This window comes from Diceros bicornis, chromosome 1, assembly GCF_020826845.1.
Source record: "Diceros bicornis minor isolate mBicDic1 chromosome 1, mDicBic1.mat.cur, whole genome shotgun sequence".
Lineage (NCBI taxonomy): Eukaryota > Metazoa > Chordata > Mammalia > Perissodactyla > Rhinocerotidae > Diceros > Diceros bicornis.
Window position 1 is genome coordinate 56,319,204 of NC_080740.1, and position 18,749 is coordinate 56,337,952.

General features: G+C 45.9%; 1 protein-coding gene across 2 annotated transcripts in view; it reads right to left on the minus strand.

Moving 5' to 3' along the window:
• The window catches only part of KLHL3 (kelch like family member 3), a 112,124-nt gene that overhangs the window by 54,839 nt on the left and 38,536 nt on the right, over positions 1–18,749 (minus strand). For both annotated transcript variants that reach the window (XM_058540866.1, XM_058540875.1), the window contains 2 exons: positions 12,516–12,678; positions 873–982 (listed from right to left, as the gene is read on the minus strand). In XM_058540866.1, the coding sequence (XP_058396849.1) occupies positions 873–982; positions 12,516–12,678 (273 nt within the window). The remainder of the gene's footprint in view (positions 1–872; positions 983–12,515; positions 12,679–18,749) is intronic.

An 18,749-nucleotide genomic window follows, 5' to 3' on the forward strand; every position in this document is an offset into this window, starting at 1 on the left:
CATGTTCATTGCAACATTATTTATAATAGCCAAGATATATTAACAACCTAAGTGTCCATCAATGGATGAATGGGTAAAGATGATATGATATATATATCGGAAAGGGAGAATAATCCAAGCAGAGGGTCAGCGATAGGGAAGGCCTGGAGGTAGGACAGATCAGCAGTCACAGGTCAGCTAAAGCAGTGGGCAGAAGTCAAGCTTCCGGCACAAAGGAAGAGGCATGTGGCCAGTGAGTCAGGAGACTGGGTGTCAACAGACTGGGTTTTAGTCCTGACGTGGCCACTGACTGTGTGACCTTCAGCAGTGCCTATGCCCTCTGTGGGCCTCAATTTCCTCATCAGTAAAAATTCCAATCCCTTATTGAAATAGATGTTCTCAGAGGTTTGCTCTGGCTTCAATGCTCAATGATACTACAAGAGGCCACGTGGGACAGTGGTTAAGATCAGGTGACAGGTAGACCCCAGCTTGTCCAGTGACCTTGGACAAGCTAACTAACTCCACTGAGTCTCAGCTTCGTCATCTGTAACGTGGAGGCAACAGCAACGCCTGTCTCACGGGGCTGTGGTGAAGGCTGAGCGAATCGAACAACAAAGAGCACTGAGCACGGTGCTCGGCAAACTGTAAATGTTCCGTAAATGGAGGCAGCTCTGTCGCCATCATCATCACCACCATTATTTCTTCTTTAAAGAGTCCAGAAATTGAATGTAGTGGTCACGAGCCAGAAGGCCCTTTTTTTTTGTTTTACTTTAAAGTGACAAAAAATAAGCTCCTTTTTTATCTGAAAAGAGAAAAGATCTCACTGAAACACAAGTCCCTCCATGACCACCTCATGAGTGAGGCTCCTGTTTCACCCAAGAGCCATGCCATACCTTCTCTTCTGAAGAAACGGTCAGCTTGTCACTGGATATCAAGCTGCACACCTGGTCCAGACTTAGGCTAAGAAATTCTTCCCCCAGCATCACCTCTGGAAAGTGCTGCTCTGTTCCAAAAAAAGCAGAAGTTCAGAAAACAAAGTTATAACACACTCCTGCCCTTCCATGAACCAAGGCCAGGACAATCGGTGGGATTCAGAGTGGAGTCCTGGGGGCTTTGGAGGGAGGCAGGAGGAAGAGGGAGAGACAGAGAGGCAGAGAGAAAGATAGCACATCCTGGCTGGAGGGAAACTAGCCTTTTAATTCAGCAGCAAAGACATCCTCCTGTGCGATACTCCATCCTGAACATCGACCGGGTGAAAATGGGGCAGAGACATGCAAGATCATATTTTTTCCATGGTCCATGAGATTAATAATGGCGTTGCAGAAAAGCCTCACTGGGACCTACCTACTTAATTGAGCTTATTTCCCCTCAAGGTGCAAGCTGGCAGAGTTGCAGACAGTGCCCTATGCAGCTCAGCCAAACAAAAGTGGGTCAGAACTGATGCAGGGCTCCAACTCTCTGGGGGTTCTGGTAGGAAGTCAACATTAGAAGGTCGGCAGAATGGGTCATCCTTTCTTGCCCTAAGTCAAGCCTGCTATAGTGAGTCTCTGGTTCATGAGGAGGCCCAACTAAGCATCTGTCCAGGTATGGTGGCAACTCTGCTGGCCCCACCACCACTGGGAACAGCCCACAGCAGCCAGGCCTTTGGAGGCTGTAAGATGGAGGGGAAATTGCGGACATCTAGAATGAGACAAAACTCACAGGCCTGAGGTTCAAAGAAGGGAAATACCAGGGACAATTCCCACCCTGACATTTGCCCAAGCGACCATCCTGCTATTCCACGGGCAGTGAGATGTCAGTGAAAGAGCATGCACTCATAAAAAGGAACCTAGATTCAAATACTGGCTTTGCCATTTATGACTTGTGTCCTTGAGCCAACGGCATCACCTCCCCGGGCCTTACTATCCTCATCTGGAAAATAGGGATAAAACCGCTTGTCTTGCCTCCCTCCCATGCCCTGAAGGGAAAGGAATTGTGAAACTATTTTGCAAGTTATTCCAAGGTGAGCCAGCCCAAGAGCTGACAATTCCTGGTGTACCAGACTCTGGAGATGACAAAATCCTTTGTCATTTGCTCCAGACCTGCTCCTTCCTCAGTTCTCTCACGATCTTGCACCATTGCCCCAAGGAGCATCTGTGCTCCTTCCCCTCCAGGCTCCGGGCCTCCCCCCTTCCTTCTTTGATGGCCTCACTCTGGCCTGGTAGCTTCTTGGATAATTCCAGGCTACACTTCCCAGTTCCCACTGAGGGCTACCCCAACTTGGTCTGGCCAGCCCCTCAAATGAGATTCAGAGTCCCTCCACCCCTGGGAGGCTGCTGAAATATCAACTTTGCTGCAGCTGAATAATGAAAAGGAAAATCAGAGTGTGCTAAGCCCCTCTCTCACACTCATTAACTTCTTAAAAACCAAACAAGGAACTTAAGGTTTAAATCACTCCTTGCAAAAATCATTTTTAACTTTTTATGTTGAAATTATTTCAGATCCAAAGAATTCCCATATACCCTTCATCCAGATTCCCTAAATGTTAATATTTTACTCTCAAAGATCAAGTAATAAACAATCTTTTCATTTTTCACTGGACAAAAAAGGGCTCCCCACTTGCTCGCCACCAGCCTAATGACATCACTGAAGCCGCAATTAAAGCTTGTCCATCCTGAAGCTCAGAAATGTTTGTACATAACAAGACAGATTTAAAAGTCAGATCCTTTATGGAGGGAAGCAGCTGCCTTAAAGTAAGAAGCTGGTCTTGCCTCTCTACATGTCAGCAAGAAAAAGCCTTTAGTTAAAGCTTAGATTTTAGGCTAGACATTCAAAGGAACTCCCTAAATATAGAAATATTTAAGAGTAGATAGCATTATTTTTAAAGTATCTATTCCTAAAGATTTTAAAATAAAAGCAAGTGAACTATCTTCTTTGGATGATGAGAATTCATTCTTGGCCTGGAGGCTGGGAAAGTAACAGGGTTCTCCCTACATGCTCTTTCTGGTCCAAGAAGTTTTTGGACCAGAGTCCCCCATCTGCTGGCAACACCTAAGAAATAGTGCAGAGAAAAAGCAGTCACCACACAATGACAAAGTGTAGGACATGGAGGCTCTGTGGGCCAGCCAAGGCTCAGCTCAGCAGGAGAGTCAGACAAAAGAACACCAACATCCCTGTGGCCCAGAACCACACCCAGGCTTCCCACCTTTATCTTTGGTTGACCAAAAACCTGACATTTGGAGGAGGGAAAAGAGTGAAGAGAAAATTAGGAGATGAGAGAGTAAAGTTCTGGGCTGTGAAAAATTCTTCCTCATAACTCATAAAGCCAAAAGTACAGATGGGCTTTGATTTTGAACAGGAAGAAAACGGAAGTACAGTGATGCATATTCTAGGTGGCTTGGTGAACAAACCAGGAATTCTCGAAGATAAATCAAGGAAGAAAGTAGTCAGCGCCCCATACCTTTCCATCTCTCACCCTGTGGGGCACTGCTGGATTGGAATCTAGGTCCCTTCTTTCTGAAGCAGGCTGCTGCTTTGCCCATCTGGAACCTCTCACTGAAATCTCTCCAGAAATCCTCCCAGGAGGCAGCATCTGGCAGGGTGGGGGCAAGAAGGTAGTTAATGGGCAGCAGCTTCTTACCCAGCGCTGACACCCTGGGACTCGGGAGCTTTGCAGAGCATGAACAGGAAGATACAAAGAAAGACAAGAAAGAAGAAAACTCCTTCCCTTCACCCTTCAGTCTGAGGAAATATGGCTGAGCCCCATGAGTCAGGGGACTAGAGTCCCCTTTCTGTTAGCCACTCTCAAGAAACGACAAGATAGAATAAACAGGAACGGGATGCTCTGGCTAACTCGATTTCCTGGGACACAGGAGGTCCCCAGAAGACTTTATATTTAAGTCAGCCCTCTTCCCAGCTACTTCCTAGAAAGAACCCACTCTGCTCCCAGAAGATACCTCCCTGAGAATCAGCTTCTACCTTTAACACTTGTTTGTTTGTTTGGAGATTTTTTTTATTTGTTTTGCTTTACTGTAAAATATATTCAGGGAGAATGTAGTGAAAAGCCTTGGCTAAGAGTCAGAAGACCTGGGTTCAAGTCCTAGCTCCACCTCTTACAGTCACTTCTTTCCAGGCTTTGGCTTCATCATCCATAAAATGGGACCACAACACCTGACCTAGGTCTCAATGTTGTTTTGAAGCTTGAACATGATAATACATATTAGTCCATTTTGAGATCCTTAAGAAACTCTTTAGAAATGAAGGATAAATATTATCAGCCCATGTTCCTACTTCACAAAGTCCAGTTCTGTGGGCAGCACTGCTCTCTAACAGAGAAGCTTCTCCATAGCACCAGAGACATCCTTTGGGACTGCAGGTCCCGTAGGTGAGGCTGTGGACCCCAAAGGTCTTAGAGACCAACTTTAATTCCATTGAGTTCAACAAACTTCCCAGTGATATAAGTTATTCAATTTCTTAAAGCTGCAATCTTCTTATCTATTAAATGGGGCTAATAACAGTACTCATCTCATAAAGGTGTACAGGTATTAAATAAGCAAGCAAATGTAACTCACATTTACGAAATCACAGCAAGTGCTCAATAACTGTTAATGTATGATGTGCCAAATGCAACATTTCTTCAAAAATGAAGAATGCAAAGCTGATGCCTACAAGGAGCCTACTATCTTATAAGAGGGGTAAGACAAGGCACCAACAACTCCAACCCAGAGTCCATAGGGCCATGACTGGGAGAGGCACTCTAAGTATAAACAAAAGCGTGGAAGCCGGAAAATTCAGAGCATGTGTAGAAAATAGCAATATCTCTAGCCTAGCAAGAGCCTAGGCTATGTCTTCATTCTTCTAACAAATGTTACTGAGCACCCACTAAGTATGGGGAACTGTGCCAGGCTCCATGAGATACAATGGAGAGGCAGGCAAGGATAGATCTTGGGGAATAGGTGGGGTATGCACAGGGCGTAACATCTTCTAACCATGGGCTAGCCCCTAGAAGAGGGACTCTCCAATAACAAAATCTAATTTTTTCTTGTCTTTTTGCTTCTTTTTCCTTAAAGAGGCATGGAAATCGGGGCGGGGGGTGGGGGGGCGGGGAACAGGCTTTACTAAAAGCAACAAACACTGTTTAAGTTCCAAGTCTTGATTAATGAAATACAACAGGTCTGTTCCTCTCCATTTAGATGAGAAATTACAGAAAAGAGGAGGGACACCAGATAACTTCAAGTCCTTTCCTCACCACGCAACACACATATCTTCCCAATGTTGAAAGGATAAGAAAATTAGGTGGCACATTCCCAGGAAAAGGCTTTCTCTGGGGGCAGAGTTGGGTCTTTTCAAGGAAGCAGGCACGGAGAAAGTAGAGGGCATTTCCTAATAGTTACTAACACCGTGCTAGGCATTTTACATGTATTATGTCACTTACTTCTCCCAAAAGCCCTGCTGAAGTGAATATCAATATCCTCACTTTACAGATAGAGAAACGGAAGCTCAGAAATTCTAAGCCATGTGCTTAGGACCACACAGCATTAAGTGGTAGAGCCATGTTTTGAAACCAAGGCCGTCTGAATATAGCAAACATTCTGATGAGTATTTTAGTCCCCACGATGATAATAATTTGTCCTGAGCAGGCCATTAGAGTAAAATTCAATACAGACAGCAGAGCTCCCTAAGAACCCCTCTTGGGGTGCTGCAGAGAGAGAAAGAGAATGTGAATCTAAAGACCTTTCTTTAAAAAAAAATCTGAGTAGTAGTGTTCTAAACATTTTGGCTTCCGTCCTGGGTTCAAATCTCAGACCTAACTCCTGAATTGAGATCTTTCCCTAATCCTCCTATCCATTAGGCTAGATGAAATGATATTCTGTGTTTCCAAAGCCCCCAAAACAGGAAATAAAAATCATCGTAGCCCTAATCACTCATTTTTTATCATCTGAGGTCTTTCTCTCATACTGGGACTGTGAACCCCATGAGGGCAGGGTCTGTCTTGTTCGAGTCCGTCTGGCTTAAAATCCTCAGTGTCCTGCGCATCTGCACACATTGAGCTCTAAAATTATTATTGCACATCTCTGACTACTCTTCAGGGCTTCCTAGGGCTCAGGCAACCCCCCAAGCTGGTCCCATTCCTCCCCCTTGATGGGATGAAATAAACCTAATAAGCCTTTGATCAGGTTCATCTAAACTACAATCCCAGATCAAATGGAGTTGAAAACCCATCTATGACTTCTCTGACCTGCAGAGATAAAACCCATTAATCCAGGGCCAATGGCCCCAGGGAACAGATATGAGCATCTCTGAATGGAACCACTGGACATACCCCCCAGGAAAGACTGGCTGATGCAGGTGGGCTCACAAACAGAATCAAAACATTTTAGTGGGGTAAAAAAATAAAACAGCTGCTTTAAATCTCTCTCCTGCCCCCTACTGCCCTCTTTTTAGAGGGCAGAGGTAAGCGTTCTTGAATCAATATTTGGCTTTCAGGGCCCACAGTTTCCCTGTTCCAAGGAGAAGGCTCAGCTCACAGGGAAGTAACAGAGACCTACCCCGACCTCTTCCCACAAGGGTCATGACCACCAGCCCACAGACTCTAAATATTACTACCTCCACCCTCCCTATGGATGATGGGATATTCTTCCATGCTGACTTAATTCTAGAAATATATATATCATCCCTCCCCCTTTCTCTCTAACACACAAACACACACACATGCACAGAGCAAAGGGCTATGTCAAAACTGCCCAGTTGTCAGTGCTATTGATTCAACACCAAAGTTCCCTGTTACCTAGAGAATGGAAGGAACAATGGAAGTTTCCTAAAATCCCAAAAAGGAGAACAGTTCACAACAAAAACTACCTGTGTCTGCACTACTGCTTCATTTGCCACCTGCAAGCTAGAAGCAGAAAATCAAGGGGAGACAGGAGTGAGGCCACCACCATGGAGATACAGGCTGTACTGGCCTGGGTGGATGTGAAAATAGGTGGTGGGTTCAGAGCACAGGCTCCGGAGTCAGACAGCCTCATCATGAATCTGGGCATTGCCACTTAAAAACTATGCGATCTACGGCAAGTTACTAAACCTCTCTGGAGTTCCAGTTTCTTCACCTATAAATTGAGAAAATCATAACTACCTCTTGTAGTTATGTGGCCAAAATGAGGTGATGCCTATGAAGTGTGTAGCACTGTGCCTGGTACCTAGCAAGTGTTCAGAAATGGTAGAAACTCCCACCATTATCGTCATCATCATCGTCATTATTTTATGATGCCAAGCTGGAGGCAGCAATTTCACCTGATGACTCTCACTGAGTCAGAGGTTCATGTTTTTTAAATACTTTGTCAAAGTTCTTTGCTGCCCTTAGTTTACTCACTTCATTCCACGATCTCAAATGACTCAATCAATCAAAAAAAGGCCATTTCTCTCCATGAACACATGAAATCCGATGGCTTTTCCATCCCATGGCTGGAGGGTTTCAGCTCAGCTTTGGCAGACTGATGTAAACAACATGTCCAAAGAATTTTAATTGCCATTTCATTAATGGGGTCCCATTAACATCCCTCCCAACCAGCTCTCCTGATGGCCCAGTGCATGGCAGTCCAATTACCAAACAACAAAGTCCCCATAAACCTGGGCCCTGGCTTCTGAGGTTAAAGATTAAGCAGTCCCTGGAAACAACAATAATGAAGTATAAGCAACAGGCTGTGCAAAACACCAGGGTCCCTTTCCCAATTACTAGCTACACAGGAAGACTGTGACAGCATCAGCTGGGGGCAAGGGTCTGAAGATTCAGCTACTAAATATGGGACCCACCTTCTCCCACCCCTATAATAACACATATAACAGCAAAAATCTGGGGGCACAATCCTGAGGGAGAAACTGGACCCAGAGGAAGCAGGAGGGACAGCCACAACAGGAAAAGACCGGGCCATTCCAAACAGGATACCAAACAGTCAGCTGGGTGGGAAGAGGTAGTGCTTCAGCACCCCCAACTCCCCCAGAGCCGTGCCATGTCTGCCTCTCAGTGCCCACACCAGGGGACTGCAGACTTATCAGAAGGCAAGAGCTGACCTTAAAAATAGTTACCTTTTTTTTTTAGACAGCAATTCAGCAATATCTATCAAAAATTTTTTAATGCACACTCTGAGCTACTTTATACTACTAAGATGGTACCCTACAGGTACAATCTTACCATTACTTACATACTAGCAAGTCTACTCCAAAACATTATGTATAGGAATTCTCACTGAAGTATTTTACATGAAAGCAAAAACTGGTAACATGAATGTCCACCAATAAAGAACTAAATGCATTACAATTCATCCATATGATGCAAGGATCTGCAAAGAACTCCAATTTCCAAATTGAGAACTTAATTTTGTATTAAGTCAAGAAAAAGCACAATGGGTACAGAATGCTTCTATTTGGGTAAGTTAAAAAGCATAATATATATATTCTGTAGAGAAACCCAAGATAGTCCCCCTGCCCCTTTCAGAGAGAAGGTCTGGGAGAAGATTGACTTTGCATTTTACACCTTTGTGTCCTGTTTGAATTTTTTATCATGGGTATAAGTTGCTTTTATTGAATATATTCCCTAGAGTTTTAAAATAATGGTAAGAAATGCATCTGCTAACATGGAAAGATGTTCAGAATATACTGCTAAGTTATTTTTAGCTGGAAAACATACGCATGCATCGAAAAAGATCAGGAAAGTACACACCACGGTGCTGCCCGGGGTTCTCTCTGGGTAGGATTGTGGTGTTTTTCCTGCTCTTTCTACCTGTCTGCTTTTTCTCTAATAATCAGGGGTGGTTTGATATTAAGATATCAATAACAACAGCAATAATAATACTAACAGAAAACGAAATTTTGTCTTGGAGAAGGAACAAGAACAGAATTCAGAGGCAAAGCTGCGGGCCATAGACAAGTGAAGGCAGAGGCCAGGTAACCAGAGACTAGGGAGGATGGAGGAGGCAGGACATACCTGCCTGTGCACCTGGATATAAAGAAGCTCTGGAAATGGTCCTCTTTCCCCCAAGTGCATGTGGTGGCAGCAGCAGTGATGGTGACCCAAGGAGTCCTGTCTCCCCGCAGGGACCCAGCTCTGAGGCTCTCATCCTACCTTGGATGACAAGACTGGCATGGAAGCTCCAGAGCATGGCCCTGGGTGACATCTACTTCTGCAGGAGGCTCTCCTCCTTGTCCCCCTGATCCCCAAACCATCCTGGAAACGGGGAAGGATGTACTACCTCCATTAAAGAGAGGAGAAAACTGGTCTAGTGTCACTTAGCTCCAAAATGTTGCCTGGTCTGATCCTTAGTTCTCATCTGGAAGGTCTCCTCAAAATACCTCCTAAGGTAAGGCATGGGACCAAGGAAGCCTGTGACCATAACTCCACACTTAACAGTAGGATGAGGCAGCAGCTCTGTCTCAAGGGCAGTGATGGCAGAGAGCGCCAGGTTCCATCTGAAGTCAAGAGGTGCAGGACCAAAGAAAAAAGCAGGGCCACATCTGTGGGTGGGTATGAGGGAGCGAGCATGGATAATCATTTTTTACTTCCTTCTCTAAATACTGCACAGTCTTACCTTCACACTGCTTCTTCTCATGTCTTTTCATCAAGGTCTTATCAACCTCTGCATTACCAGACCACCTTAAAAATATGACCTCTCTGCTGCACACAGCTGAGGGCTGCAAAGAAAGCTATCCAGGAGATGGTCACAGTCTCCACAGAAGGCCTGCACACCAAGGAGGAGGCTCTCAGCCTGAAGTCACGCCGAGTGAGCCAGGGAAAGTAAGGGCTCACGCATGCAGTGAGGGGGCAGACTCTACAAGACGCTGAAAGGCAGGCTCCCAGGGGAAGAGAAGACACTCATATCTCACTTTCCCACCCCAAGATGACTAAACACCCCGAGTCTAGCAGACACAGCTGGTCATCTGTCTACACTGTCTGGTTGTTGGGATTTGGTGACTACATACATGGCACAGGCTTCCAAGCACATATTTCCAATGGAAAATGCCAACTCTAGCCACCAACACCCCTCTGTTACTGACTCACAGGGGCACCTTATGTCCAAACAGGGCCTGCAAGCTGTAGAATGTAATAGTTATAAACACTGGCTCTGGAGTCAACACTGTCTGGGGTTGAATCCTGCCTCTGTCTCTACCAGCTGTGTGACCCCAACAAATTACTTCACCTCTCTGTGGCCTAGTTTCCTCAGCTGTTGTCAGCATTAAATGAGATGATGCCCATAAAATGCTTAGCATAGGGTGTGACACAAAGTGAGAGATCAATAAACGCTAGCTAAAAATAATTCATCAGGATATCTGCATACACACACTCACAACGCTACAGAATCCAATCACCATGACAACATCAAGCCCAGGGAGCACCAAGACGACGGATGTGTTCCCAACTGCATCCTCCCCACTCTCCCCCAGGTGAGTCTCACCATCAGACAGTGAAAGGGGCCAAGGAAGAAAACAAAGATTTTGAAAATGGAGAAAATCCAGGCCAGAAGAACATGGGAGCCTTTGTTAAAGGCAGAGGTTCAGTACACTACCCAAACCTCAGATGATTGTGTCAACCAATTACAAAAGGACGAGGTGTGTGCTGTGTGTGCACGCATGCATGCACACTCTGTGCAGAAGGAGAGGGCTGGAGAGAGGAGACAAGGAAGAGAGGGAATTCCTGGCATCTAAGCACTCTCACTTCACCACCGCACCAGAGAACGCTGACGCACTGACCTGGGCCTTGGCCAAGCCCTGGACTCCTGCTGAAGCAAAGCATGAGCACATCCCTCAAGAAAGTAGCCTTTCAAAGGCTGGGCTGGGGAATCTTCTCCAGGGAGAGAAAGGGCTCCCTGGGAAAAAGCGGAAGTGGGGCATGGCGGGTGGTGGGGGGTGGCAGGGAGAATATGCAGGGAAATGAAGGCACAGGAGGGACAGCAGAGAAACAGGAGAGTGAAAATTCAGAACCACAAGGAGCCAGCAGAATTCAGAACTGGGGCAACTGGGGAATGTCCTTCAGAAAAACCATCCCTGTCAAGATCATTGTAACAACTGGTCCCACTTGTGTCCTCAGAAACAGACTTCAGAGAGAAATGAGAGTCTCTGTAGGCTCCTAAAGTCTGGGGCTCGATCAGAAAACAAAAGGATGCCAAGGAACAGAGCGAATGCTTGTTGCCTTGTGGACCAAAGTGCTAACTCAGTGCAGAGAGCTGGCAGGTGGGCAGCCAGCAGGCCCTCAGCTGATTTCCAGACATTGGCTGTACAAGAGACACAGAACAGAACAACAGCCATAACAGTATTTGTTTGTGCAGGGGCAAGAATAAGATGCTTTATTGCAAGGGAAAAAGGTGGCCGTGATTGACTCTATCAATTAAAATGACCAGACCCATTTCCTAGGCCACTCATGATCTTTGTCCTCAACTTGAAATAAATAGCGATGAAGATTTCTTTCCGGCTAAACATGGTGGACTGAACATTCACGTTCATCTCTACTCCCTCCCAAAACCCCATTAAAATAACAAGGTGACAAACTCTAGCAGGAAGAATGTATCCAAGAAAAATAAAATGGAATCAACAGATCATCTGATACACTGAGTTGTATCTGTCTTACAAGAATTAGTGTCAGTAACACTCACTATGCAAAAGAAAAAGGCAGACCAGCCCCAGTGGCCTAGTGGTTGAGTTAGGTGCGCTCTGCTTTGGCAGCCCAGGTTCAGTTCCCAGGTGCAGACCTACACTGCTCTGCTAGCAGCCATGCTGTGCTGGAGGCCCACATACTAAAAAATAGAGGAAGATTGGCACAGATGTTAGCTCAGGGAGAATATTCCTCAGCAAAAAAAAGAAAAAGGCAATTATTAACTGCCTTTCTGATTAAAAGAAAAGTTTTCTGATTAAAAAGACTGTAAATACATAACTTAGCTCAGGTGTAGAAATGACATTAGGAGAATAAAGAAGGGAAGAGTTTATGAAACCTCAACTTTATTCTTCTGTGAGAAGTCAACAGATAATATCTAAAACGAATAAATCCAGAAATAGTGGTACAAACATTTTATTTAGATAATTGGAGGTAAATAGTAGAGGAAGCAGCAAGAGCTTTTAGTAGAATCAGAAGCTGCATTTTAATTCTTTTAGAAATGAAAGTGAGTGGCTCTAGAGAGCAAGACATGGTATGCAAAGGCAGAGCAGGGGACTCTTGCTTATCATTATAAGCCTTGCAATAGTATTTGATCAAAATAGAAATTTTCTTAAACAGAAAAAAAGATTTATTTAAAGATGTAACTCAAATTACTCTTCCCCCACGAAGTCTTCTCAGATCTCCTTCCTCTTCTCTCATGAAAATTACAGTCTGTATCATCCATCTGGCAATTAATCATATTCCACTTGGCAATGAGCTAAGCTCTTCTGTTGTTAATTATCTTTCCACCTGTGTCTAACTAAAATTATAAGTGCTTCCCAGCAGAGCACACGTCTCACAATCTTTGAGGAGTCCACAGCAGACCAGGTTACTAAATCCACAAGCTCGGAGGAAGTGCAGTAGCCCGGTTCCCCATTACCTGCATAAGCGTTGGCCTGCTGCAGAAGGTCAGTGCAGGTATGCACGTCGGCAAACGCACGGATGCCCAGGCAATTGGTGGGATGCAACTGAGACTGCAGAAAGTCACAGCAGTTCTGCCGAACGTCCATGAGCTGCAGCAAGCTGGCTGCTGGGAGCAGCACCTGGAGGAGAAGGTGACATTCTGAGACACCAGATCCCATCGGCAGGGCCTCATCTCCCTAAAGCACTGCTGCTTTAGGGAGCAATCATACTGCTCCCATGCTCAAGGTCTTTGCATGGCTCTCCGGTGCCTGCCCAAGTAAGTCCAAACCTCCTGGCCTGGCCTTCAGGGCAGCCCCAGCCTTATTTCTCACTACTCTCCGCTTCATGGACTCTAAGCATCAGCAGATTCTCTGTATCCCTACAGCCCACAGCAGTGCTTCCCAATCTCGAGTGTGTTAAGAATTCCCTGAGGACCTTATTAAAATGCAGATTCTGATTCAACAGGAATAGGATGAGGTCAGAGCGCCTGTATTTCTAACAAGCACCCAGGTGATACCTGCAGCCACTGGTCCATGAACCACGCCGTGAGTAACAAGACCATTATGGACTGAATGTTCCTGTGCTCCCCTCCGCAATTTGTATGAAGCCCAAACCCCCAGCGTGACTGTATTTGAAGATAAGGCCTGTGAGGATGTGATGAAGGTTAAATGAGGCAATAAGCCCTAATCCCATAAGGCTGGTATCCTTACAAAAAGAGGAAGAGAGACCAGAGCTCTCTACCAGGTGAGGACACAGGGAGAAGATGAACTTCTGCAAGCCAGGAAGAGAGCCCTCACCAGAAAATGAATCAGCTGGAAGCTTGATCCTGGACTTCTAACTTCCAAAACTGTGATAAAATAAATTTCTGTTGGTTAAGCCACCCAATCTGCGGTTATTTTGTTATGGCAGCCCAAGCAGACCAAGACAGATCGGTTCTCCTACTTGGCTACACACTGGAATCAGCTGGAGAATTTTTCAAATGCCAATGCCTGTGTCTCATCCCCAAAGATTCCAACTTAATAGGAATGTGGTGTGGCCTGGACAGTGAGATTTTATAAGTTCCCCAGGTGCTTCTAATGTACAGCCAAGTTTGAGAACCAGGGCCCCCAGTCTTCAGCGCACTGTCCTTACTCAGAAAGGTACTTAGTGAATCCTTCACTAGTTCCTTCACCACTTAATTACTGAGCATCTGCATGCCAGGCACTGGTCTAGGCTCTGGGATTTCATGGTAGGCAAGAGAAACCAGACCCCTGCTCTTATGGAACTTAAAATCTACTGGAACAATCTCGCCTCAGGAACCAGGCAATCACACTTTATTCTCCCATCCAACAGATAAATAGTAAAAAACATCCTTGGGTACATTCTCAGAGAAAGAAGAGCTGAGTTTCCTTTTAAAAGATCACAGGACACATGAGTATTTATACTGTATCCTGGAAGACAGAAATAGCTCCTGCTCAGGTGTGTGTACATGTGTTGTTCCTAAAAGCCAGGGAAGACCGGCTTGAGCAGGCCAGATGGGTGCTCAGACTGCCAAGCCCTGTAAAGCTTCCCTAGGACTGTCCCACAGCCCCTGAAGCCTGCCCTCTGGATCACAAATCCAGGATAGATGGCCAGAATGCTACTTGACCCCAGCTTTGCTCCCCCTCACCCCTGCCCTGCAGAAGGGGTAGATAGTCTGAGAGTGACTTTCCAAAAAGAAATTTAGAAAAAAAAATCAGAGAACAGAATAGTTTGATTTGAGGCTGCTTAGCTCAGGGCCCCCAGCATCAATTTCACCCCAAAACAACCCCCATGTCCCAGGCCTTTGCTCTCAGCTGCTCCCCTGGCTCTCAGAGAGAGTGTCTGGGCCAGCCAGACTTCAGCTGTTCCCACCCACAAGTGCTTGCCCAGGAAGACACGGGCTATAGATGCATCTGTTTTCTTAATTCAGAGCACTACAAAAGTCTTTTTTTTTTCAAGTGATTTAAATTCTGGATCCTGACCTTCTCCCAAACAGCTCTTAACCCTCTGCTCTAGCTCTGGTCACCTCCATGTGCTCAGGCCAAAAACTCTGCCCCACTGCCCATTCCTGGGACTTATCCCTCCACTAGGGTAATAAGCTGTCCAGGTTTGCCCAGGACACAGGACTTCTAGTGCTAAAACAGGGATGGTTGGTTACCCTTCCTCATCCCTGCTCATACACAGAAACCATCAAGAGCCTCCACTATCAGTGGTCCTACACCCAGCTAAACGCCTGCTCTCCACAAGGTAGGAGAGCTCTTCCTACCTACAAGCTTCAACTTCTCCCTCACAATGGCTGAGTTCTAGAAAACATGCCCCTCTCCCCTTTGCCGTCTCTCTTCCACTCTCCAATGTCTCCAGCAGGACAGCAGTAAATTAGCATCATGTCTTTGGTATTTTCTGAACCACTGATTCATTCCAGAGAAGGAAAAAGATAAAATCACCCACTCTTGAAAGTTTTAGACCGTAAGTAAACATAGCCAGGCTCCAAATCTGACCACCTGAACTCCATCCCCACTAGGCAGCCACCATCCCCACTAAGCAGCCATAAACTGGGAAACTCAATTAATCTGTGAGCTTGCTCAGCCTAGCCAGACAGATTCCAGGACCAGATTAGTCTCTGCCTGCTAGTTAACTGGAGAACCATTAACCATTCTTGCTGAATAAAAACGAGGAATGGAAAGCTGTGTTCCAAACCCCAAATGACCTCCATGAACCCGCTGATCAGCACCAGCTACAAACCCTAGAGTTAGGGCCATAGGTTGACCAACCATCTGGTTTGCTGAGACTTTGCCAATTTCAGCACTGAAAGTCCTGTGTCCCAGGAGACCTCTCAGTCCTGGGCAAACAGGGACAGCTGTTCACCCTAGGGACCAGGAACTTCTAACCAGTTACACTAAGAAGTCCTGGTGGAGAGGAGCAATCAAATGTTGTCCAGCACACACTCTACTGAGTGGTGTGGCAAGCCCGAAAAGGGTCAGGTGTGAGAAGAGGCAGGCATGAGACAGCAGCCCTTTAGCCCCACAGAGGAGGATTTCTACGAGTCCAATCCACCCTCTGATTGTATCCCCAGCCAAGCCAAGATGAGATGAGATCATGCCAGGAACATACACTCCCTTCCCCCTTGCCCTCTTCTCTACCACAAGGACAGCGGCAAAGTTTGGTGCTTAAATTCTCAAGCTCATGACAACCAGCCAAAGAAATGAAATAATAAAGACTTCCTGAACACACTCCTTAGGTTGTACTTTCAGTTTTTAAAACCTCCCTGGATAGAGATACCCACACAGCTTTCAACTTCCCTACTGTCACAAAACCCACTTAGCAGACAAAAATTATAAAGCTTTCCACCTCTCCACACCCCCCATCCTGTTTGGGTCCGCTCCTGCCCGAAAGTGTTTCCAAGCTGACTTCCTAAAATGAACGGGGCTTGTGGTTTCTCTAATTGCTCGTTCCCTCTCTTTGATCTTATGCTGCTGTGATTAGCTATGACTCAAAGGCCCTTTTCTTCCCACCACTACTCGCTTCAAACAGGAAGGTGTGAAGAAAAGTAAAGGAAGTCAGAATGCTGAGGGGGAAGGTTTGGAGGCTGGGAGACATATCACTGCTCAAACTCTGAGTCGCAGGGATTAACTGGGGCCCAGTCGAGAGGGGTGCTGCAAAAACAAATCCCTAGAGGCTATGAAAGACAAGTGAGCAAACCGTCCATGAGGCGGCTGTCTCCACTTCCCTCTCCCACATCAACAGGGCTTTGAGAGGATTTCCTCTTCTCTTATCTTGCCTGCAACTCAACTCCCTCAGGTGGCAGCAGTAACAAGACTCTGAACAAGAGGCCAAGCTGAGGGCCTCAGCTTCGAAGCAAGCCTGTCCTGGCCAAATCACTAGGGCAGTACTGTTGGGCCCCTGGACAGAGGAGGCTAAGACAGGAGAAGAAGTCGGCCAGAACCACAGCAGGGATGGAAGATGACCCTAAGTCAGAAAGCTTTTAGCTTGCCCCTCGCCACCTCAGCATAATGGTTCTTGGAAAACAGGCCCTGGAATGACCCTCAGCCACGAGTGTACAGGTTCCCCTCCAGCTTGCAAATGGCCTCCCCTCCATTTTTCATGCGCTGGCCCCGTTTTGTTTTTTCTCTCCCTCAGATAACATGAAAACACAGCAGAGGATATCCCGTCACAGAGTTTGTTTCCTTTAACAAAAACAAAAGGAAATGACCTGCCTCAGAAAGTACCTACTCATGGAATTTCAGGGAGGCAGGGCCATGCAGAGAGGGAGGGCACCAGCCAGAGGGCCAGGTGACCAAGCTGCCCAGGGCCTCTGCACCAGCCACACAGTGGGTCTGTCTCTGCAGCACGAGGCATGAGGCCTGGCACAGAGAGTGCTAAATAAAAATCTGTTGAGAAAAAGAAGAAAGAGAGAGAGAGAGGTGTATAGACGAACAGAAGAGCTGGCAGAATAGCACTGTGATTAAAACTGTCACTTAGAATTTTGACTTCTCCACTTACCAGCCGCGTGACTAAGGGCAAATTACTTAACCTCTCTGTGCCTCTGTCTCCTCACCAGTAAAACGAAGATAATAACGGTACTGCCTTAAATGCTTGTTGTGGGGATCAAATGAGATAATACATTTAAAGCTGTTAACACAGTGCTTGGTGCAGAGGGAGTGCTCAAATTAGTTTTTATTAATTATTATGAGCTGAAGTCAAGATTCTGATCATTTATTTACCGAGAAACTAGAGTTCACCACCTCAACAGAGCACAGTGTGTTGGAGAGAGCTGGATTCAAATCCCAACTCTACCACTTACTACCCATGTGAGCATCAGTTTCTTCAACTGTAAAAGAAGGATCATATTAGAGCATTCCATTGGTAGTTATGAGAACTAAACGAAATAATGCACATGCACTGACTGACACACGCTTGCCTTACAACAAGTATTAATAAAGTTAGTTACAACGGTTGCTACCTCTACCGTAGAAAGACAACTCAGTCTCTCCAAGGTGTGTGTGGCTGGGAAGAGATTAAGGGCGTAGCTCTCCCAGCCATTTAACCAAGCGCAAATCTGACCCTCGTGTTTCCAATGCTTTCAGGAGAGCCCCAGGGCCTCCATGCTCACCTCAGTGCACCAAATCCTCAATAAATATCGTCTTCATAGACAGCTTATGAGCAACTGCCTCAGCAGATACATAACAGCATGAAGAGGCCGCATTTTGATCCAAACTTTCTCTTCTCCATCTTTTTTTTTATTGAAGTATAGTTGACATACAATACTATGTTAGCTTCAGGTGTACAACATAGTGATTCAACATTTGTATACATTAAGAAATGATCACCATAACCATCTGTCACCATTCAAAGTTATTACAATATTATTGACTATATTCCCTATGCTGAAGATTACATCCCCGTGACATTTATTTTAGAACTGGAAGTTTGTGCCTCTTAATCCCCTTCACCTATTTTGCCCAACCCCCACTCCCCTCCTCTGGCAACCACCAGTTTGTTCTCTATATCTATGTTTGTTTCTGTTTTCAACCTCTTTTGTTTGTTTTCCCCAAGGTCACCCCGGACCAAACCACAGTTTGAAGTGAGGAAGAAAAAGGAAAAGGAATATTTAGTATATCTCACTGATTCCAAGCAATGCACAGTTCCCCGAAGGTTCCACATTGTGCCTCCCAGCAGATCCCCTGCACACGCTGCCTCCTCCCCACCCCACACACACAGTTGAAAACAGTAGGCCTCTCAAGGGGCTCACACGCCAGTAGGGACACAGACAACTGGGCAGAGGAGGCAGGCCTGACCTCCCAGTCTTCCTTCAAGTTTCGGCCCAAACAATGCTTCCTCAGTGAGGTCTGCCCTGACCATCCTCATCAAGGCGGCAAGGAACATTCTCTGCTTCCTGGGTACCTCCACCCTGGCCCCTACCACACTGTAGGGGACCCATGCTTAGCCATCTGTCTCCACCCTCACACCACATGCTCTTTGGTGAAAGGGCCCGTACTCATAGTGTTCTCTGTGCCCATACTGTCTACCGGCACAGGGTAGCACTCTTCCGAGTGCTTTACCTATATTAATTCATATAATCCTCACACCAACCCTATAAGGCTAAGTACTATTATTATGCCTATATTACAGATGAAAACACTGAGGCACAGAGACATCAAGTAACTTGCTTAGGGTCACACAGCTAGAAAACGGTAGAGCCAGGATTTGAAGG